This window comes from Telopea speciosissima, chromosome 10 (genome assembly GCF_018873765.1).
Source record: "Telopea speciosissima isolate NSW1024214 ecotype Mountain lineage chromosome 10, Tspe_v1, whole genome shotgun sequence".
Lineage (NCBI taxonomy): Eukaryota > Viridiplantae > Streptophyta > Magnoliopsida > Proteales > Proteaceae > Telopea > Telopea speciosissima.
The window spans coordinates 16815759-16840707 of NC_057925.1; the positions used below are offsets into that span (position 1 = coordinate 16815759).

General features: G+C 41.2%; 1 protein-coding gene across 2 annotated transcripts in view; it reads left to right on the forward strand.

The window, feature by feature from the left end:
* The window catches only part of LOC122641718 (beta-galactosidase), a 126609-nt gene that overhangs the window by 20056 nt on the left and 81604 nt on the right, over positions 1-24949 (forward strand). For both annotated transcript variants that reach the window (XM_043835008.1, XM_043835007.1), the window contains exon 3: positions 7673-7912. In XM_043835008.1, the coding sequence (XP_043690943.1) occupies positions 7673-7912 (240 nt within the window). The remainder of the gene's footprint in view (positions 1-7672; positions 7913-24949) is intronic.

Sequence of the window (24949 nt, forward strand, 5' to 3'; positions counted from 1 at the left end):
GTGAGATCCACGATATTTAGTCGATATCTCACGATATATCGACGAAATATTGTATTTTTTGGTTTCGGATTGGTTTCGTATCTCGGACATGTCGAGATATACCAAATTTGGCGATATATCGCCGAAATTTCGCGAGATTTTAAACCATGCTCCTAGGTAGCCCTTTCTGTGACTCGAACCCGTGACTTGGTGCCCAGCTCTGATACCAAATGTTAGGTACTTGACCAATACGCCAAAAGCTCCGAAGCTGATGGAACGCGTAAAATCAAGCCCTTTAACCTATCCCATACTAGGCTGGACCAATCTAGCGCCCATACACTATAGTGGGTCCCATTAGGCACGTAACAATAATCTCCTTCGTACTACTTTTCCCTTGTAATTTCCTGCCCCCCATGTATTTTCCCCTTCCCTCGCTTTTCCCTTTCGCCCACCTCGGGCTTTGGTAATATATATTTTTTTATTCACCAAAAAAAAAAAAATCTCCTTTGTACTGCGCTGTTTTCCATCCCAGGCTGAAGTCATAAGGTTGAAGACAACCATAATCTGATCGTGGGTTATTACAAACCCTTATTTTTATCTTTTTTCTAAAGTACCCTTCTCTTCTTTTATTCCCCTTTGTCCATACTATACACATCCCTCCAAGTTTACCCTTAGTCATTAAATCAAAACCCTTTTATGCCCTTTCTTAGATTCTGCTTAATTACAAGATTGCCATCCTTAAAACTTGAGAAACAATAGAGAAAAAATAAAACATGGCTTGAGTATACATCTATTAAAACATTAAAAAATAGAGAAAATAAAAAATAAAACATGGTCGACATGATCGCCATGGCAACGTCATGGCGGGCGACATGTCGATATATCGATCAGACACCCCTCCACCGACTTGGATCGCCATGACGCCGTGACAACTATTAGGTTCACCATCGTATTCCTTCAGTCGAGTACCAGTCTCCATAGGTGTATCATAGGGATGGCAACCCAACAAAACAGTTTCAGATAAAAGATCCAGAACATACTTCTTTTGAGAGAGAAAGATGCCTTTTGAGGAATGAGCAACTTCAATCCTAAGAAAGTACTTTAATTTCCCTAGATCTTTTATTTCATGCTGACGTCCTAGGAAGCTCTTCAGACGGGAGATCATTGCACCATCATTTCATGTCATCACAATGTCCTTGACATAAACTATGAGCATAGTGACCTTTTCACCAGACCGTTTGATGAACAGAGTAATGCTGGTCATACTCTGTTTGTATCCCACCGAAATCATGGCCTTGTGAAATCTACCAAACCAAGCCCGAGGAGACTGCTTCTGCCCATAGAGTACACGCTTCAGTTTGTAGACTTTGCCATGAGTTTTTTCAGATGAAAAACCTGGAGGAATCTCCATTTATACTTCCTCCTCAAGCTCTCCATGAAGGAAAGTATTCTTGACATCAAGCTGCTGCAAATCCCACCCAAAATTTACAGCACATGATAATAAAATACGAATAATATTCAATTTCGCAATAGGAGCAAAGGTCTCCTGGTAGTCAATCCGATAAGTTTGAGTAAAACCCTTGGCCACAAGTGTTGCTTTGTACCTATCAATGTGTCATACATCTTTTGCTTGACTACAAACACCTATTTACATCCAACTTCCTTTTTTCCTGGAGGATGAATAACAAGACCCCAAGTGTTTTCTTTTTCCTATGGCTTTCATCTCTTCCACCATAGTTGCTTTCCATTTTGTATCTGCAAAGTCTTCCTGCTATTTCTGTAGAATAGAAACAGAGGCAAGAGAAGACACAAAAACATGATAGGAAGGAGAAAGAGAGTCATAGGAAACAACATAAGATATGGGATGTTGGATACATTTTCGAATACCTTTACGAACAACAATAGGTAGTTCAAGAGAAGAAGATAGATCCTTACCAGACGGAGTAGTAGGCTCTGGCTCAAAGGATGGCGATGGGATGAGTAAAAGTGCCGCAGTTGTGGTGTTTTCAACTTGCTTCTTAGGAGTTCTAGTAACGACACAAAGATTTGGACGATCAAGTCTACCTTGAATATTTTCAACCTGTCTTCTAACAGAGCCAGAAGTAGGCTGCTCCCCCTGAATTGTATCCAAAGAAGACCCTTCTTGAACATGAACCTGATCTGGCACCTGCTCCCCATGAATTGGAACATTGGAAGGAGCAGCAGCAGGTAATGTCGGCACATCTTTGCCAACCAAGTCAAACTCTTTTTGAAGAGGTGATGATGAATAGTAAGCGATGGACCCATGAAAGATGTTGTTCGTGGAGACTAGGACACATCTGGTGGGAAGATGGTAGCATTTCTATCCTTTTTGAGTTGCTGAATAACCCAAAAAAATACACTTGATGCCACGAGGATCCAGCTTCCCATGGGAGTGATGATTGCGAGCATAGCAAACACAACCGAAAACCTTTGGGGGAACAAGAAAGGAAGATGAACCTTGGAGGACATCAACTAGAGCACGAAAGGCCAGAACCTGAGTAGGCAAGCAGTTGATTAAGTAGGCAGCGGTAAGAATAGCGTCACTCCTGTACTGGGAAGGAACATTTCGGTCAAACCTCAAGGTACGAGCCATTTCTAGTACGTGGTGATTTTTCCTCTCAGCCACACCATTTTGAGGAGGTGTATCGACACAGCTAGTTTGATGAAGAATCCCATGATCAGCCATATATTTTTTAAATTGACCCTCCATGTATTCTCTGCCATTGTCACTGCGAAGAATTTTCACAGTGGCATTAAATTGGGTCTTAACTAACTGGTGGAAAAGCTGAAAACACCAAAAGACTTCACTCTTGTGTTGCATCATATACACCCAGTTAGTGCAACTATGACAATCAATAAAAGTGACAAACCATCTATGGCCAGAAATAAAGGCTTTTTGGGCGGGGCCCTATACATCAGAATGAACAATATGAAAAGGAGAAAGACTTCTTTTATTTAATGGGGAATAACTAGAACATGTCTGTTTCGCTAAAACACAGGCTTTACAAAAAACTCATCCTTATTACAATTTTTAACCAACTAGGGAAACAAATGAGATAAAGTTCCAATGGGGGGATGGCCTAGCCTACGATGCCACTGATATAAGTCCGAAGAGATAGAATGCAACTGATGAGTGTGAGAGGGAACAACAGCAGAAGTCGGTGAACCACTATCAAACAAGTAGAGATCACCTTGCACTTTACCAACCCCAATTGTCTTCCCTGTCACCAGATCCTGTAAGACACAATGGGAGGGAAAGAATGTTACTTTGCAATTTAGCTCCTTAGTAAGGTTATTTATAGACAATAAATTAGTAGAGAAAGAAGGAACATGCAAAACAGAATTTAATGTAATACTAGGTCTAAGAGAGCAACAAACATATCCCTTTCCAGATATAGAAGAAAGAGACCCATTTGCCACTCGAACAGTATCTTTCCCAGAAGAAGGAGAGTACTGATGAAAAAGGGTAGAGGAACCTGTCATATGGTCAGTGGCACTGGAGTCAATGATGTGAAACCCGCTATAAATTTGAACTTTTGGAACCGTGTAATTTCAGGTTCTGGTTCAATGCCCATGGTAGCCTCTATGTTGTGGGCTGCCTCGGTTGAAAATTCAGACCAATCTCATGACTCGTCTATTAAGGCATTTCGAATAGCCAACTACCTTGGCCTTAAATGAGTCTGAGGTGTCTAACGGAAGGCAAAACATAAGCTTAGCATGCTGGATTGATAGCCTGCGAAACCTTACTCCATTCTTGACCGGCTTGTGGATGAGAAACCCTTCTTGTATGTTTATATATGGTAATTTTTATTTAAATAGTATATAGGGGCGGAATAGTCATTTCCTCTTGTGGGATCCACATCCCCAATGTGGAATCCAGTTTCCCATAGCCTACCCTAGCTAACCTTCCTATTTATGTCACATGACATACGTTATTTGACTTAGACATAATCAATTAGCTATTTATTTTTTATAAAAATTAGTTAAGAAAAATACATTTTAAAAACTGATTCACTATGGGCTGAACCAAACAATCCTTAGTGCAGCCCATCTATATATAGAAGTCTTAGTTTTTCTTTCATTTCTTTCTCTCCTAAACCAAGAACCGAATCTGCCAAGAGAGAAAGAAATTAAGAAGTGAAGAAAGGGAGGAGAAGAAGAGAAGGAAGCTTGCACTTGGTTGGATCTTCATACCTTGATAGAAGTTGATCAATTGGAGTTGAATACTACAATCTCCTTCATCTTCAAGTACAGGTAAGTCTTTAACCTAGACTGAAATTCCCTAATTCTTCTTCTTCTTCTTCTTTGTACACTTCATGGAATACAACCAATTTCAGCCCTAAGCTTAAGGATTGATAGGTATTTAGGCAAATCCCCAAATTGGAATGTGGTTTTGGGTTTAATTAACCCAACACTACTAACCCACCTTAATTAAGCTTGAATTGTGAAATTGGACCTGTACATGTGAGGATCCATGATTGTACAACTCAAGCAAACCCCAAAAGCTTAGGACATTAGGTAGTTTGGTTTTAAAAACCTTGATCATACATGCATTTGGGTTGATTTGACCCAAATACCATGTTTTTCACTCCCTTGAAGCCAATTTTTAGTTTTCTGGCCTTGCATGTCAAGATCCATGAAGATCTAAGCCAAAAACCCATTCTGTTTTATGGATCGGATGGAGTTGCAGGTCTAAATCCGGTCGACCGGTTAGATCAGAGCCTGAATCCGGTTCCCTATTTTGTGATGGTTTTGAACCTAATTGCTAGGGGTTTGACCTAGGGTTTTTTCTATGTCTAATTTATGTTATTTAATGTCTAAATAAGGCTGTTTACCCTCTCTCTTGTGAAGTTTGTGTTTGAGTTTGGTTTCTCTGTTGTCCAATTTGTTCTACAACTTGAGGTTAGGGGATTTTGACCTTAATTTTGGCGTGTTTGTGATATTTAATTTCGGTTTGTTATGATTGCCATGTCATGCATCATATTAATAACACTGATTATGTATTTTTTGTTAGCTTTAATTTCTTTGCATTAGATGTGCATGATTTTAGGTTGCATTTCCATATTGCATTTTGCATTTATTACTTGATTCTTGGAATTTATTATGATGATGATGTTGTTGGACAGAATTGCTGTATTATCTATTATGATTCATATGTCATCATGATAGTATGCATATGGTTAGGATTGACATGAACCCAGTGCTACGACCCTTACCAACAGGGGTTCAGGTGTTGGATAACCCGTGGTAGGTCCGAAGGGTAAATTCCGGAATGCCATTCACTGTCCCATGTTAACGTGTGTACTCCGCTGTGGGAACAAACAGTAGGGTTAGTCATTGGGGATCTGCTGGGGACCGATGTGTTCATTCTGGAGCTGGCGGGTTTCCACCGTAGTAGAATGGTTTCGCTCCGGTGACCGACGTCTGGTTATGTGTTTCCGGGATCGAGGCTAGCATTCTATTACAGTAGCACTTATACCCTATGAAACTTAGTATTATTGTTATAAGCATTCTTAGTTCTAGGTCATTCATCATTGACTATTTGCATTTGCTTGTGTGTTTCCCTTACTGGGCTCAGTGGAGCTCACTCCTGTGGATATCCTTATTTTTCAGATGACTTGGTTACTTCTGGTAGTGGATTTATGGCGCTGGAGATTGAAGTGCATGATGCTTCGTGCGCATGGGATGACTGTGCATTCTCTTGATCTTGGCCTGACAGTCCAAACTATCTCCCCACTCTTTTGTGGTTATAAACATTTTTGTATAGTTATAGTATAGTTTCTTATATAGTGTTACCTTGTGGTACTTTTGAGAAATGTATAGTTGTATGACAAGCTTTATCCTTTATATAAATGAAATATCACTTAGACTTCTTTTATTACTGATGTTACCTCTATTATTTAAATTGTTTTCGCTGCGTCTGATTATTGTATTTGTGAAATATGTTTGTAAATAGGGTACTGCACTTGCGATCCTGAGGGATTGGTTGGATGTCAGAGACATCCAGTCATACTTGGCCCTTATTAATCGGGCCGGGGTGTGACAAATGATCCAAGGATTGGAGACTGCCAATGCATAATGACTACCAATAGAAATACCTGAGCATAGTTGTCAAGGCGTCACTTAGGCACGACTTGGGTGCCTAGTTGGTGTCGCTTTGATTTTGGACCCTCTCCAACACCTTGGGTCACCTAGAAGCCGTGACAACTACGTACCTGAGGCAAAGTTAGAAATAGAACCAGAGGTCCAGAGGTGGCAGTAGGTGTAGAGGACTGGGCAGCAGAGGTAGATGAGGCCTTTAAGCTCACCTTGCCGCTACAACAACTAAGCTTGTCAATATGTAATAATTGATATGTTGGCAAACCCATCTTGCACCAAGATGGCCTTAACCAAGTCCCATTTTGATCTCTATTAGTTGTTGAGCGTTTCAATGACTTCCAATATGAGTTGATCTTGGTGACGAGTCTAGTGAGATTCTCAATTGATGTTTTTTTTTTTGGATGAATAAATAATTCAATACCAAAGGAAAGAAGGGGGGGGGGGGGGGAGGAAACAAACACAAGGCCGAGCCTCTACAAGGGGAGAACCCTGAAACCACAAGAGGCCAAAAAGCCCCGAACTAAAAACAACTTAACAGACTCAACTAAAGGGAGCCCAAAAAGTCATAGTAATGTTTCCCGACAATAAACATGGTTGTGGATATCCATGCTTAGAGGCGAAATCTTTTCAAAGTTGGTAGCATCATAGTCCCAGATGGGCAGCTTCTTGGTGAAAGGAGGGGCACTTAAATCACGACGATGGTAGACAATAATAGGGCGATGAGAAGCAACAGAGGCCTGAGGGGGAATGGAGGGAGGGGGAGGTAAAGGTTTTGTGGATGGGCGGGTAGATGGCGCAAAAGGCCCACAGGGGGGGTTGACTAAGAGATTATGGGCCAAGGGATTGGGTGAAGGCCCATGAGGAGCTGGGGGCACATGGGTACGCACATTGAGCAAAGGCCCACAAGGAGCTGGGGTTCCTGGGGATCCACGTGCAATGACAGGAATGGTGGGACCCACGGGTAAGAAAATATCTTGGATTATGTTGAAGTTTTCCACTATTCTATCAAATTTTAGAAAAGATGAAAAAAAAGGGAAGTTAACATGTACATTGCTACAACTGGTCGAAGTACTTCTAACTACCACACAATTTTGGTAATTTCATATTATGATATGAGTTTCCAGTTGAATTATGTTGAAGTTTTCCAAAGTTAAGATAAAGTTTTGTAATTTATGGGAGTCTGATAAATTTCATGTTAATCCTCGTGGAAGTGGTAGTAAGTTGCTAATTCATCCAATGTACTTCATTTCAACCGACTCTTGGAACATTGATCAAATTCTATGCCTTCTACTTTTTTTAATTTGAAATTTTTTGCTAAATTCTCGTGACTTTACAGTTCTGGATACTTTCGCTTTCTTGTTCTTTGGCGTTCTTGTTTCAATTCCTTTCATTCGGTTTTTTTTTATATTTCTTCTCATTAATCAAGGCATCTTTGTAAATACTTTTAAAATGATTACTTTTGCTTCTATGTGTTGGTAGTGTTTAATCTCTGTTCTTCTTGTTTGCTATGTTTCCTAGCTATTAACTTTGACTTGGTTCTTAAAGTAAATATTATATTATGTTATTTGGATAGGGTCTCTTAAATACTGGTATGAGCGCAACAAAGTAGACTATCTCGCAGCTAGTTCAGCTGTTTGGGGTGATGATGCTGTCTCCAAAGCTATTGATAATGCCGCATTTTGGGTGAAGGACATGCCTTTTGTCAAGTCCTTGTTGGGCTATTGGAAATTTTTCTTAGCCTCAAGTCCTACTAATGTTCCCATGAACTTTTATGGTAGTGAATTTGAGGATTCTGCATGGGAAAATTTGCCAGGTAAGCACATCTCCTTCACTTTCTCCCCTCTACTTTAAGCTTTTTTTTCTGTTCCTACTGGACATGCCTTACCTTCTACATATTTTTTTCTTTTTTGAATTAGTTTTGGAGAAATATTCAGAGAAATTTTATTAAAAAAAGTTGGCAAGGAGACTATAAAAAATTCGGTTTGGGAGGGGGGGGGGGGGAAGAACCAGATCATCACCTCGGACTAATCAACTCCAATTGAAACAAAAGCCAGTGCTGCAGTGCACTTATTTGCATCTAAGACAACCCAATGCCACAACAAATAGAGTATTGAAGATCCTCTACAATAGCTGATCCAATGGTATTTTTAACTGATTAAAATTTCTGGAATTTCTCTCAAGCGAAAGGTGCCAACAAAAAATGGCAGGACACAACAGTCAACATAATTCTTCCCTTACCTGACAGGGATACCTTTTGGACATGCCTACTGCTTATTGAATGTCCCAAGTACTAGACCATAAGCTCCAAGCTTCAGGACAAGACAATGACAGATTAGTGATACATTATCCTCGTACAAGCTGCATGTACTAGGCATTCGCTAGTCTCTGCTCCTTTGCTGGTCAGTAGTAACAGAAATTGATTTCTTACCCTCAAACTACATTCTGTCGGAAAATTTTCATCTCACTAGGGATCTTCATGCACAAACATATCATGTTACATTCTTATCATTTCATACAAACATATCATGTTACATTCTTAGCATTTCACTTGTTTATGTTCAGTCCTTGCATTTTTAATCATTCATTCATATACATGTTCATTTCCATTTAGGCATCACTATCTGTTATATAACATATTGAATCAGCAGGTCTTATAATATAACTCATTTCATATGATAAATACATAACAATATTCATTTCTTCACATAATACATTCATACATATACTACTGTACAATTATCACGTATCAACAAACATATTGCATTCACTTACTCATTATATTATGCTTCAAACAATCAATAATCTGTAACAATACAGTATATGATCCCTCACATTCTTAGCATTATATAGTTAGCAATGCATCATTCAATACGCATGATCCACTCACCTTTGTTTCCTTTCGATTTGATCACCTTTACGATCGGTAAATAATTAAGTATGTGTAAGCACCCCTCAAGAATTCAATCTACACTTCAAATAGGTCTTTCAAACTTTGCTTCTCTGCTCAACTACCTTTTCAATCTCTACTTTCAATATAGGCTTTCAGCAATATAAATCCCTTAACCCTATACTTCCTTTTCTTCTTTCTCTTCTCTAACTCAAAAACTGAGCAGCCTTAGGAATTTCCAGCAACTATATGACTGTCCCAGCCTTGCCACCACCTACTTAAGCATGCACATAGTGGTTGCCTCGAAGGCCACCACGTGATCCACTAGTGTGCTTAGTCAAATCAGGTCCATAGCCACCTCCTCCTTCCAGCCATGTGGCTGGGATCCTATTGCTACCACCTCACCCTTATGCCATGTGGCTACTAACCATGCCACCACCTCATCCTCTCCATGCACCATGTGGCAGCTGTCACACCCCTCCCCGGTTTTGGTATGACCGGATGCCAACTGACATCCCAACAATCACCAGGATCGCAAGTACAGTACTCCAATTTTCAATCCATCACAATATAGTAATCAATGCATCAGAAAAGAGAAACTGATAATGAATATAAGCAGTTATAGACAGAATTTCTAAGTGATAACATATTGTATTCATATATAAACTTGTGTTACAACTTTACATTCTCCAAAAGTAAGACAAGTCTATCTATAACCAAAAGTAATGTATAATCACAAAAAAAGAGTAGCCTAGTCCGTCAGGCCAGATCATAGGAATGCGCACTGGTCGCACACGCATGACAGATCATGCACTTAAGGCTCTTGCACCGCATAGTCGCTATCGGTGGTGAAGTCCAAAGCAACACCACCCACCAATTCTGGTTCGTCACAACTAGCAGAACCATCTGAAAAATGAGGAATTCCACGGGAATGAGCTCCACTGAGCCCAATGAGGGAGAAACATGCAAGCGCAGATGCATGTTTCTAATCTAATTATGCTACTAACAATAGATCTAGGTCTCATAAGGTTAAATGCTACTGTAACAGGTATTGTATTCCCAGTTTCGGATTCCTGCATCAGACCCTAGCAATACAACTTTGTTACGGTGGAAGCCTGCCGATACTGGAATTGTCCATCAGTCCCCAGCAAACCCCCGAAGCTGACCCTACTACACCTCCCATTCCGAGATTCCCCATCAGACCTGGGAGAGTAGTGAATGGCATTCCGGAATCATGCATCAGACCTACCACGGGTTATCCAACGTCTCACCCCTATTGGCAAGGGTCATAGCACGGGGTTTATGAAATCCTAGCCATATGCACCTTCTAACATGAAAGTCATGAAGTTCCACAGTAGGTAAATTACCCATAACCATTCCATAATCATCTCTTCATCTCATATCAGCATACCATCTCATCTCACAGTCTCAATATAGCAAACAATATAACATGCAATGATTTATGAGATGCAACCTAAACATCATGCAGACATCTATATGCAAAGACCTAAGTTTAGATGTACATAATTCTGTTATGATGAATTTAATAACTAATAAGCGCAACAAACATAATGTAAAAGAAAATAATAAACACTCCAAAATTTAAAGTCAAATCCCCACTCACCTTGAGTTGGATGATTTTCCCAAGCTAGAAGTAGGTACAACTCTTTGATAAGCCTCACCAATTTGAAGATTTTGCCCTAATTTAATAGTTCATAACATTGGTTAGGTTATAAGGTAAACCAGAAACAGAGCCCAAACCATTTAGGGCAAAACAGAGTCAGCAGGGAGGACTGGATGGTCATCAGACCATGGACTGGTCGTCCTCAGGGAGGGCAGCTTCACCATCCGATGGTTGCTGCAGTGCTCGAAATTGGGGTTTTCTTTCATGGATTCTGCCATGCTCAGCCCCGGAAATCAGAATTGGCTTAGAGAAGTTAAGGGTAACCTCAATTGGGTTGAATCAACCCAATTGCATGTAGGGTTAAGGGGTTCTAACACCAATTTGCCTAATTTCTAGGTTTTGGCTTAATTGAGTCATGAACTCAGCTGAATCCAAAGAAAGAAGAGGAATTGGACAGATCAGAATGAGTTTTACAACCTACCTGAGATATTCTGCTGCAGAAATTAGCAACAATCCCAGCCGACTAGCTTTTCCTCAGACTTTCTCTCTCCTATTCCTTCTCCAGAGCTTCTCTCTCTTCTCTTCCTTTTCTCCAGAGCAGAAATCAGAAGTTTGAAAGAATTTAGAATGAAGTTCTAAAACTACTTTGTGCTTATATAGCTAAGACCACTAGGGTCTGTTTGGTTTGGTCTTAAAAGAATCAGTTTAGGCTAAATGGGTTATTTTATCTTTTAAAGGTCAATTCTGCCCAAGTAAGACCTATTATTGGAATTCACCCAAAAAAAAAAAAAAAAAAAACAGACCTATTATTGGGTCCCGGGGAAGTTGTACCATAATGTAAATGGGAATCCGATCGTAATGGCATACGGGCAGCTCAATCCAGCCGGGGTATGCGGGCCCCATAGGGAGAAAATCATATGTCAGCCGATACGACCCCTCTGTGACCAAACAAAAATAAGAGTTTCATATAGAGTTACTAACGGGTTCCTTACCTACTTCCCGGTCTCCGAGATTGACAGGTTTTGCATATGCTCCACCCAACATTCCTCGCATGCAAAACTTATATGTGAGGTCTCGTCTGGTTCCCCAGGCCCAATGATAGCTACATCAGTCGATTCTTTGGGATCCGCCATTGGTGAACTAGGGGAATGGTCTGAATCCTCAGCCGTTAAGGTCCACAACATCGAGGCATACACAGATGTTGAACCCGGACCTGGAAGTACACAAGCTCAATTAGGCTCGGTATAGAGGTGGGTTTTACAGCAGCCCTGAAGTAGGACACATGATCCAATCATGCTATGCCACCTCTAATCCCTCATTAATACCCCTAATAAAAGGATTAACTTAATTAATCATATTAATCAATATTTAATTACTAAGATTAATATAAGCATGCTACCTCATGCTTGCACTACATAAATAAATAAAAAATTCAATATACACTAAAATAATAACAAATGATCCATTTCCTTTGAAATCTCCTCCAGTTCTCGTTCTTATCAACAGATTTGGAACTTCATTTCCTTTGAAATCTCCTCTAAACTATTGTCAGCTCCTCCCTCCTTTTGTTCTGACACCCCAAGGAACAGGCTAATTGTTGTCTCCTGGGGTGTCCCAAATGTTTCTTTCTCTTCTTCAGCTGGCCCTAGCTGATTTTCTTTAGCCGTTGGCTGTTGTTTCCCCCCCTAAAGGGGCCCTTGTTTTTCTTTTCCTTGGTAATGAATTCTTTTATTCACCCAAAAAAAAATAACAAATGATCCATTTTTGATACCCCAAGGAACATACATATTGTTGTTTCCTGGGGCTTAGATAGATCTCTTTTGCAGCCCCCTCACTCTTCTTAGGTTGGCTTGAGGCTTGCGCTTTTGTATCTCTCCCCCTTTTTCCTCTTTTCCCTTCTCCTTTGTATATTCCCCCCCCCCCCCTTTTTTCTCCCCCTGCCCCTCCTAGAGTTTGGTAATAGATTCTATTCACCAAAAAAAATAAAAAAAAATAAATGATCCAAATCAATATTAAAGTATTATACTAGAAATGCGGGGCATTACAGGCTCTAATAAGATATGCTCAATGGCCCCTTAGCTGAATAAGAAAAGGCTACTTCCTTAGAGCTCTCCTCCCTCTTAGCTTAAGAGGAAAGCTTTCTAAGGCAAAAATCCAGGTTCACTTGGTTGGAATTAGGAGATTCTAACTTTGCCTGCTTCCATCGTTCAATGAAAGACAGAACCAACACCAACTCTATTCTTTAGCTTGCGGTCCCCGATGGATCTATCATTCACCAAGTTAAAGATATTAAAGAGCATGCGGTTTCCTACTTCAAAGATATCTTCTATAGCTCTCCTGTTGCTTCCTTGGATCCCATTCTAGATAACTTGCTCAACAAGTCATTCCTCCAGAGCTTCTTAGTTCTCTTCATTCTATTCCCTCAAAGGATGAAATTGTAGCTGGCTTCCATTCCCTCAAGACAAGCAAAGCTCCTGGTCCAGACGGCTTCAGTTTGGGTTTTTTCCTTGCTTCTTGGGAGATCATTAAAGAGGACCTCATCAAGGCGATCAAAAGCTTCTTCTTCAACCCTAGTCTAATTAAGGGGTTGTTGCGTTAGGAAACCTCCGGTCTGGTCCACCTGGGATGAACTTACAAAAAACCGAGTGAGCAAAGGAGAGCCGGTGTGGTTCTGGCCGAGGACTCTCCGATGCCTAAGTCAGGTCTCGTTTTTAGCAACATTTCAATATCGCAAAAAGTTCCATCCGTGTTTGAGCTTCATACCTGGGTATTTATAGAATGATAAAGGGCGGCGGGGAAGAGTCCTCGTATGGCAAGAGTTCTATTTTGGTAGGAGTCCTCTGAGTAGATTTATATTCAGAAGTGGACTCTTCACTTGGCAAGAGTCCTTATTTGAACGTGAAACGGTTTCGTCATTGGATAACGATCAGATTCGGCTGATTCAGCGTATCCCGTGATTGTCGGGATGTGGTGACGTGGCTCCACGATTCGGGCGACGTTACAGTTATCGCTTCGTATGAGGGCTTGGTTTGGGATATCCGACCAATGGTTGATCCTGGAGGGGTCGACCCGGTTGCCGACTATTGCAAGGTCGGCCTGGCTGCCGACTTGGGCGAGGTCGACTAGGTTGATGACCCTGGAGAGGTCGGCCAAGTTGATGACCCTGGCAGGGTCAACCAGGTTGATGACCCTAGAGAGGTCGGCCAAGTTGATGACACTGGAGAGGTTGGCCAGGTTGATGACCCTGGCGAGGTCGGCCAGGTTGATGACCCTGGCAAGGTCGGCCAAGTTGATGACCCTGGAGAGGTCGGCCAGGTTAATGACCCTGGAGAGGTCAGCCAGGTTGATGGCCCTGGCGAGGTTGGCCAGGTCAATGACCCTGGAGAGGTCGGCCATGTTGATGACCTTGGCGAGGTCGGCCAGGTTGATGACCCTTGTGAGGTCGGCCAGGTTGATGACCCTAGAGAGGTCGGCCATGTTGATGACCCTGGAGAGGTCGGCCATGTTGATGACCCTGGCGTGCTCGGCCAGGTTGATGACCCTGGAGAGGTCGGCCAAGTTGATGACCTTGGCGAGGTCGGCCTTATTGCTGATCCCGGAGAGGTCAGCTTGAGGGTCCTACTCGGACTGGACCGGGGCGTAGTTCCTTCTCACAACCGGGCTCTTCTACTTGGTGCTGAACTGCACACGTGTCAATCTTTGATTGGGGTTGCTTTTATGACTCATCAGGGGTCAACCATACTTTTTTTGTCTCATTCCTAAAAAGGAGGGTGCCTGCCATGCAGGACTTTAGGCCGATCTCTCTTTGCAATCTTGTGTACAAATTCATTGCTAAAATTTTAGCAATCAGACTAAAGAAGGCTGCAGATTTATTGGTCAACGCAAATCAGTCAGCTTTCATCCTTGAAAGGAGTATCTCTGATAATATTCTTCTATGCAATGAAATCGTTAGACGCTTTAAAAGAAAATCTAATCCCCCAGTGGTCCTCATGAAAATTGATATCCACAAGGCTTTTGAGTCTTTGATATGCGATTTCATTATGAAGGTGATGAACAAGATGGGGTTCCCTGTCCCCTTTGTACATTGGATACACCAATGCATATCTTCTCTTTGTTTCTCGGTTCTGGTCAATGGCAGCCTAGCGGGTTACTTTTCTTCTAAGACAGGAATCTACCAAGGGTGCCCTCTCTCCCCTTACATATTCACATTGCCCCTTGAAGTGCTCTCTCGAAGCCTCCAATGTAAAACGGATAAGCAGCTTATCCAACTCATCCACAAATGCAAGGCTATTAAGCTCTTCCACTTGGCTTTCGCCGATGATCTCATGATTTTCTCCAAGGCTTCTTTGTCTTATATTAAGGCCATTATGAGTTGTCTCCAGCAGTTTGCATCTCTTTCGGGTCTCCGCATCAACCCTAAGAAATCACTTTTATTCCTGGCCGGGGTTTTTGAGATTGATAAAGTGGCTCTGGTGGAGAAATCTGGTTTTGTCATGGGTCAGCTCCCTATCAAATATCTGGGTCTTCCCTTGATGCCAACAAGGCTCTTTGCCCACCACTGCACCCCAATTCTTGACGCCATTCGTAAGAGGCTCCAACTTTGGAAAGATAAACTGCTATCTTATGCGAGTCGGCTAGTCCTCATCAAATCAGTCATCCAATCCTCTTATATATTTTGGTCGGGTATTGTTGGTCTTCCGCTTACAACCATCAAATCTCTTGAGTCTCTCATGGCTGCTTTCCTTTGGAAGGAGACGACTCATCCAGATTCCTTTACCCCATTAGTTGGGCTTCTGTTTGCCTTCCCAAGGAGGAGGGAGGGCTGGGCGTCAGAAGAATCAGAGATGTTAATTCAGTTGGAACCACAAAGTTGATATGGAAGCCTGTAAATAAGGAGAAAAGTATTTGGGTGGACTGGGAGTCTACTCTGGGCTGCTTCAGTTTGACTCCATCTGGACGGTTTCCCCTTCGTCAGATGCTTCTTGGGTGTGGCGCAAGATCCTGGCTCTTCGTCCTAGTGTTGTTGGTGCCATACAGTGCCATATTGATGGTGGAGGATCCAACAAGCTTTGGCTGGACCACTGGCACCCCACGAGAATTCTTCTTCATCTTGTCACCCCTAGAGCCATCTACAACTCCAGTCTCTCTAAGCAGGCCTTGGTTGCAGATATCATTCGTCTTGATGATTGGGACCCTTCAAGTTCAGATTTCCCGGCGCTTACTGATATTTGGAATGCCTTGTCCCCTAGAAGTCCCTCTGGGAGGGAGATTGAGTAGTCTGGTCCTCCATCTTCCTCTGGTTCTTACAGCTCAAAGGCAGCTTGGGAGTTCATTCGCTCCAGAGGTACCTTATCTCCTTGGCAGAATCTTCTTTGGTTCAAGCACCACATTCCTAGGCATTGTTTCACGGCTGGAGGGCCTTCACTAACTGCCTTCCAACGCAGTCTTTCCTCTTTCACTGACAAATGGCTGTCTTCTCCTCTTGCTGCCTCTGCTGGAATGCGGTCAAAGATATCAACCACCTATTTTTTGAGTGTCCCTTCTCCTCCTCTGTATGGAAAGGAATCCTTGCCAAGTGCTGGTCCAGAAGGCGCAGAAATCTTCCTTGGGCAAGGGAGTGGATTTGGGTGGACTTGTCGTTTGCGGGATCTTCTTTTTGCGATACTGTGGGGAAGTTAACCTTCTATGTTGCTATCAATCAGATTTGGATGAAGTGAAATATCAGGAAATGAACCTCCAACTCTAGGACTCTTCGCTAGATTTGGGATTCCATTTCTTTCGACATTAAAGCAAAGCTTTCAGCTATGTCCATCTCTTGTAATGATACTCCAAGGAACAGGCATATTGTTGTCTCCTAGGGTCTTCCTCTCTCCTCCCTCTGGGCCTCTTCTTCTTGAAGGCCTTCTTGTGTATTTGTGCATTTGTATTTCCTCTCTCCCTTACTAGGGGGCTGTTGTAGTCCTCTTTCTCTTTGGTAGTGAATTCTTATTCATCCAAAAAAAAAAAATACGCATGGACACTGATGTCTCTGTATGATTGGGGTTTTGACAATTGGGAGCTTTTCTTGTTGACCTAAAGTAGGTTTTGACAATTGGGAGCTTGTGTTGTTGACCCAAAGTAAATGCTTAGGAACCGGACCATTGGACCATGTCATGCCCCAAAATCATTCAGCTAACCAGTTGAACTTGTAATAATATTAAAGAGAAAGAAGAAAGAAAGGAGAAGAGAGGAAGAAGAGAAGAAGAATTGTTGCAACAAGTTGGGAGCCACAGCCATAAGTTAGACTGCCCCAAATCATTCAATATTAATAAGTTTATCAATAGCAAAAGACCAAAACACCCCTAAGAGGGAAATCATGAATTAGCGCTAGAGCTAATTCACAACTCCCTCCCCCTTACATCGACAACTTCTAACACTCCCTCTCAAGCTGGAGCATATGTGTTAATTATGCCTAGCTTGTTGCATATATAATCTTCTCTCACACTCCCCAAAGACTTTGTAAATAAATCAGCAAGTTGCTCCCCTGTTCAAACATGATGAGAAGAAATAGTCTCTTGTTGCAGCTTCTCACGAACAAAATGACAGTCAATCTCAATGTGTTTCGTTCTCTCATGAAACACAGGATTAGTAGAAATATAAATGGCAGCCTAACTATCACACCATAATAACATAGGAGAATCATCACCAAACCCAAGTTTTTTCATCAACTGTTTGACCCACATCAACTCACTAGTGCCATGCGCCATAACACGATACTCCGACTCTGCATTGGACCGAGCTATAACGGTCTGTTTCTTGCTCTTCCATGAAACAAGATTTCCTCCAACAAACACACAATAACCTGAAGTAGATCTTCGATCAACTGGAGATCTTGCCCAATCAGCATCAGTAAAACCATTGATCCTCCCATGACCGTGATCAAAATATAGAAGACCACGTCCCGGAGCTTTCTTGATATAGCGTAAAACCCTTATAACTGCATCCCAATGAGAAGTCCGAGGAGCGAACATAAACTGACTCAATACACTAACAGGAAAGGAGATGTCAGGTCTAGTTACAATCAAATGGTTGAGTTCCCTACAAGCCTCCGATACTTCTCTGGATCATCAAGGACATCACCATCATCTGCCATAAGTTTCAAATTAGGATCCATAGGAGTATCCATAGGTTTAGATCCCAGTAACCTTGTCTCTGAAAGCAAGTCAAGAATATACTTTCGCTATGATAGCGAAATCCCTTTCCGTGATTGAGCTACTTCAATACCCAAGAAATATTTCAGTTGTCCTAGGTCCTTAGTCTGAAACTGCTGTCCCAAATGTATCTTTAAGCTCTCAATACCTGAAGAATCATCTCCTGTGATAACAATGTCATCTACATAAACTACCAAAAACATCCTCCCTGCATCAGAATGCCGGAAAAACACCTAATGATCACTTTCAGACCGAGTCAGTCCAAACTCCAACACAACATTTGTAAACCGGCCAAACCACGCCCGTGGCGACTGTTTCAGCCCATACAACGATTTCTTCAGCCTACACACCTTATCAGACTCCCCCTGAGCAACAAACCCAGGAGGTTGCTCCATATACACTTCCTCATGGAGATCACCATGCAAGAACTCATTCTTCACGTCCAACTAAAACAAAGGCCAATGGTGTGTAGCAACCAAAGAAATTAAAATGTGAACAGAAGCAAGTTTCGCAACAAGAGAAAAGGTATCCTGGTAGTCTACACCATAGACCTAGGCATATCCTTTAGCAACAAGATGGGCCTTCAACCGAGCCACAAACCCATCAGGATTGACTTTTACCACAAATATCCACCGACATCCATTGGTAGACTTACCAGAGGGTAAAGAAACAAGGTCCCATGTCTGATTTTCCTCTAGCGCAGATAATTCTTCAGTCATAGCAGCCCTCCACCCATGGTTAGACAAGGCTTCTGCAACAGACTTAGGAATAGGATGACGCTTAACAGTAGACAAACAAGCGACAAAAGTAGAGGACAAACCAACATAGGACACAAAATTAGATATAGGATGTTTAGTACAACTCCGAACACCCTTATGAATAGCAATAGGGACATCTAAATCAGAAACAATAGGAATGGTAGATGAAGAGGAAGTACCAATTGGAGGATCCGGAGGCAAAGAAGACGAGGTAGAGGTATCTAACCAGGTGCTATATCTCTCCAAAGGTGTAATGCAAGGTGTCGGCTTGTTGAATGAGCGACGTTGGAACACAACAGGTGGTTCTGTAGGAGGTGGCGCTGCTGGCAAAGGATCTTACAAAGGAGAAGAATGTTTGGCAACATAGACGGGCAGATCATCGTCCAAATCTGAATAAGGCAGCGAAGACTCAACAAATGGAGTAGATTCAAAGAAGGAGACATCAGCTGTAACAAAGTATTTCTTTAAATCAAAAGAGTTACAACTACAACCCTTTTGAGTTTTAGAGTACCCTACAAAGACATTTAAGAGCCATGTAATAATATTAAAGAGAAGGAAGTAGAAAGAAAGGAGAAGAGAGGAAGAGAAGAAGAATCGCTGCAACAAGTTGGGAGTCACAGCCGTAAGTCAGACTGCCCCAAATCATTGAATATTAATAAGTTTATCAATAGGGTAAAAAGCAAAAGACCAAAACACCCCTAAGAGGGAAATCGTGAATTAGTTCTAACTCATGACCAAGGATTTAAGTCTCGGTGCGTATCGTATCGTCTCGGCCGATACGTCTCGGTATCGGTCGTGGTCGATACGATACAGGCCGAGACGTATCTTTTTTTTTTTAAAATGTAAATGTCTCGACTGTATCGAGACGTATCGACCGAGACGTACCGATACGATACGATACGATCGATACGTATCGATACAGCCGAGAGTTTTTAAAAAAAATTATTTTATTATATTTAAAAAACGATATGTATCGAGACGTATCGTTAACTTAAAAAACACATGGCCATTTCATCATTTTCACCCAAAACTCGATTTCTAGCAGTCCAGGCGGAAAAAAGGTCTTCCCAGCTTTGAGAAACCCTTCCAAAAACACATTTAAACTTGCTTTTTGGGTAAGATTTCTTGAGGGCTTTCAATTCTTTGCCAAAAACGAACTTAGAGGAGCTGAAATCACATCATTTGGTGGATCTAACAGCCTACATTCGAATTCAAAAGCTGTTCTTGAAGGGTTAGGTAAGTTTTTTGAAAAAAACTTGAATCTTTTGCTTTAATCTTTGATTATTGGTATGTTTTTTGGTATGAATCAAAGAGAATATGTTAAACAAACATAGAAATTGCATTCTTTGTATGCATTTACAAAGATTTGGTTTCAAATCCATGTTTCTTTGACCATTTTTACCCAAAACCGAAAATTCCTTCTTTAAAATGAAATTTTTTTTTTTTCTTCTTAACTTTAAAACAAATGGTAATGTTTATAAGATATGGAGTACATTATGTATAGATGTATGACATCCCAAGAAGATTATACATTTACCCTAAAATCTGTATTTTTTTTTTTTTTTTTGGGTATTTTCTGAATTTATAAAATACTTAAAAAAATGTAAAAAATCTGATTTTTCCATCTATACTCTTTCATTATAGTTTGATAAAATGTATAATTGGCTGAAATAGAATCAAAGACTTAGATTCATATATGTAGTACATTATGTCATTTTTTTTAATTATTTAAAAAATTAAATAATGTGTAACTAGTTGTAGAAAATATAAAAATGTTTAAATATTGTTTATGGCAACTTTGCTAGGTAGTAAATAAAAGAAGATGATGCAATGCATGACATGCATCATAATGTGTGTCTATACTTGTATAGTTGTATAAATAATAAATTATTGATGTGTGGATTTGAATATTGTTTAATATATATCTTATATAGTTATCTACTTTTGTTTGGTATTTAGGGCGATGCGACAACAAGACATTGGGTGGTCTTATTGTACCAAAATAAACAATAATAGATTGCATACACAGCGACTTCGTGACACCCAACATCTTGGAGGTGGGGTATCTCGGCAAAAGAGCACATGGGGAGGATATGGAAATGTTTCCAAGTGTACACGATTGCCTGTAGAGTTAAGCAGGCAATGCAAAAACACCTTAGAGATTCCAAAAAAATCAAGCAAGCACATGATGATGTTGATGCATTGGTGAAAAATTTGATGGAAGATTTTGAAGATTATGAAGGATCGGATATGGAAGCAGAGGAGGACCCGAGTTGGCATTGGCGATGAAACAATCAAGACATGAAGCAAAAGAGCAACAATGGAGAGTGAGCAATTGATTAGAAGTCAATCAACTCGACCCAGCCAGGGCCCTGTAGATATTGGTGTTGGCTCCTCTTGTCATCCATCTCTAAGTAAGGGTAAGCATCCTGTTGGCCTTAGTAGAGCAACCAGTGTGAAGGGGATGTTTGACCGGTTTACAAAGAGTGGTAAGGGTAAGAGAAAGAAGAGCCCCGATATCAGAGACATGGATCCTAATGTCTATAGAGCAAGGGATGCTAGCCAACAGAGGATTGAAGAAAGCTTTCAACCCAAAATACTTAGTAAAAGGATAGGCAGAGCAATCTCCAGATGGTTCCACAGTTCTATGATTCCACCACATAAGGCCAAAGATCCCCACTTCAAGGCCATGGTAAAGGAGATTCAGCAGTGTGGGAAAAATGTTAAGCCACCCACACCTCATGAGATTGCTGGGCCTTACTTGGATGATATTGTCCAAGAGGTGCATGAGTATGTAGAGAGGTTCAAGGAGAAGTGGCCACTATATGGAGTGACCATCATGTGTGATGGATGGAGTGGACCAACAAGATTATCCATCATCAATTTTCTTATCTACTGTGATGAAAGGACGATCTTCCACAAGTCGGTCAATGCATCTAGTGAAATCAAAGATGCCAACTACTTGTACAAGTTAATGGATGAAGTTGTGGAGGACATAGGAGAAGAAAATGTTGTCCAAGTAGTAACTGACAATGCAGCAAATTTCAAGAAAGCTGGTCAGTTGCTTATGTTAAAGAGGCAACATTTATTTTGGACACCATGTGCAGCTCATTGCATAGATTTGATGTTTAAGGACATAGGAGAATTGCCCAAGGTCCAAAAGTTGGTTGGTAATGCAAGGAAAATCACCAACTTTATTTACAACCATAGTTGGGTTTTGGCATTGATGAGGAGTTATACACAAGGGGATTTAGTGAGGGCTCGCAACAACAAGATTTGCAACAAATTACATTGCAATTGATAGCCTCATTTCCGAAAGCATGGGCTGCTACGGATGTTCACCTCTCTTGAGTGGTTGACTAGCAATTATGCAAGGTCGAAATTGGGAGATTTGTTCAAGATCTTGTTACCTCCTCAAATTTTTGGGCTGCAATGGGCCGACTTTATAATGTTATGATGCCACTCTTTTGCGCTTCGAGAGGTTGATGGGGATAAAGAGCGGACCATGGGTAAGATGGTAAATGCCATGGGATGTGTGAAGAGAAAAATACATGAGAATAATCCAACATCAAACAAGAAGTATTTGAAGATTATATCCGATCGATGGGAAAATATGTTGGTTCAAGATGTTCATTGGCGGTGTAATCTTATAAGTATATGACTTTGGTTTCATTTTAAACACTTAGTAGTTAGTAAGTTACTATTTATTTATTTATTATTAGAATTTCTAGGTTTCTAACCATCCATTACAAACCATGTGCAGCATATTATTTGAATCCGGATATCCAAAACTCCAATGATATAGGGTGTAGACCGGATCTATTGCGTGCCCTAAGGAATGTTGTGAACAGAATAGAGCCAGATGTAGCGAAGGCCACACTTGCCATGGATGAGGTTAGAATTAAATTAGTTGTATAAATGATTGAAACCAAGAATAGAGTGATTGGTGGAAGTGGAACTAATATATATATATTTTTAATACCTCTCTAGGCTAAGTATTTTCGGGAGGCCACTCGTGGTTTTGCTGATAGAATGGCTATCCATGCTAGGAGCACACAACGCCCAGGTAAGTTAGGTTTACCTAATTTATTATATCATTTAAAATTTGTTTTAAGGTTTTGTCTTTTAATATTTCATTTATTATTGTGCAGCTGATTGGTGGCTCAATTATGGGGGTACTAGTGCTCCACACTTAACCCGAATTGCAATTCGAGTATTATCCCTGACGGCATCCTCTAGTGGTTGTGAACGTAACTGGAGTACATTCGGGTTGATACACACCAAACCCCGGAATCGTCTCAGTTATTCAAAGTTGGAGAAGCTAGTGTATGTCCATTACAACATGAAGCTGAAGCTTAAATATTTAGAGCTGGAAAGAGAAGGAGATGATGTAGATGTCAACCCAATCGATATCAACCACCTACTTGACGATGAAGATCCAGTTAGAGCATGGATAGAAGATACTGATAAGGTATTGGTGATGGATCAATTAAGTGAGGATCGCCAGACAACCAAACCTGATCCAGTGATAGAGAGCATCATTCAACAGATGGATGAGGATGCAACACAGCCACCATCACAAGATCCTTGTCCTAATGTTGAAGAAAATGAAAGTAGCTCTGAAGAAGGTTTAGTCAGGAGGACAAGGTCAGGTCATCCGTATGGAGGAACTCAACAACATGTTGATGATGAGGATGAAGACGACGATGGTGATGGTGATGGTGATGGTGGTGGTGGTTCTGTTCTGTTGCTGCTGCTGCTGCTGCTGCTGCTGATGATGATGATGATGATGATGATGATGATGACGATGATGATGATGGTAGTGGTGGTGGTGGTGGTGGTGGCCATGGTGCTGGAGGTAGTGGTGGTGCTGGAGGTAGTGGTGGTGGCCATGAGGCTACACAACATCGTGCTGGGGTTCAGTTCACATGTGAGGCAGGATACACACATACTACCCAAGATATGGATCATGGTGCTGAGCCTGCTGGCCATAAGACTTACTCGCGGAAGCCGCATAAGGGCAAGTCTGTCAAGCGCTCCCACAATCCATATGATAGTGATGTGCTTATGAGTGGCATGGAGTCACTTAGCATTAGTTCTGATTATGCTGGTGCTTCATCAGGCCATGGGCATTATGCATCAGGTTCTTCTTTAGGCTATGGACATGGGGCTTCTGTAGGGTATGGAAGTTATGGATACGGAGAGAATCAAGCACAAGTACAACCTAGTGTTGTCGTGACATTAGCCACTCCAGAGCAGTACACACGATTCTACTATGAGTGGGAGAGTCACTACCATCAATATTTTGACTGGGCTCAGTATTGTGCTTTTGTTCGGACAGTACACAACATCATCCTAGTCGCTCCTATTGTTAAAGACCCTTACAGACATGACTTTGATCCACCCCGACATTCTTCATGGCAATAGAGTGACTCTATATGTAAAGAATTTCATCATTTAATCTTTTATAACAATTTCAAAGTGCTGCACTTGTCTGGTTATTGATTATTCACAATTCTTAGTATATATGCATGATATATGACACAAATTGCTTGTTTATATTGTTTTTTGTGTCCAAAAGTGTATTTTCATGTGTATTTTGATCATTTTCATGCGTTTCTGCACCGATCGATACGTATCTCCGATACGATACGATACGATACGTCTCTTAAAATCGCCTGACCGATACGATACCCGATACCGAGACTTAAATCCTTGCTCATGACTCCCTCCCCCTTACATCGACAACTTCTAACAGAACTGTTAGAGCCTTTCAGTGCTTTGTAGAACCAAAACAGTTGGTGGTTGGGGAATGTAAACTGCAAAATACCTTAACGCCTGAGAAAATCTGTTAAAAGATCTGGGTAACCTGTGGAATAGATTGGTTTTCTGAAGGATTTGAGTTTTGGTTAGCGTGGCTCTTGGACTTGGCTGGAATATGAGATATCTTCCAGAATGATTGTGAAGTGACATTTATTCCTCCAGTCCAATGAATGTATGGTTCCAATGACGTGATTATAACTGTATTTCTTGATACATTAAAAATATGATATTTTGAGTGTTCACATGGGGTTTAAATGGTGAAGGTAGGTGGCCTGCTTGTGCTATTATTGAGTGTTCACAAAGTGGGTGTTATGTTGGCTGCCTTCTCAAACTTCTATGGTGATTGCACAAATTCGATTGCAAAGTTGAGGGCCTTGAGAGACGGTTTGAAGTTATGCCTTGACTTGGGGCTGGTTGGTGTTGTGGTCAACTCTGATTCTGCGTCTACCATTAGAATGGTTAACCTCAAGAGGTGTAACCTCTGGAAGGGCTGGTATTGGTTTCAGGTAGTCTTGGCCTTGCTTGGTTCTACTCGGGCTGTGGTCAGTTTCGCTTTTAAGGAGAGTAA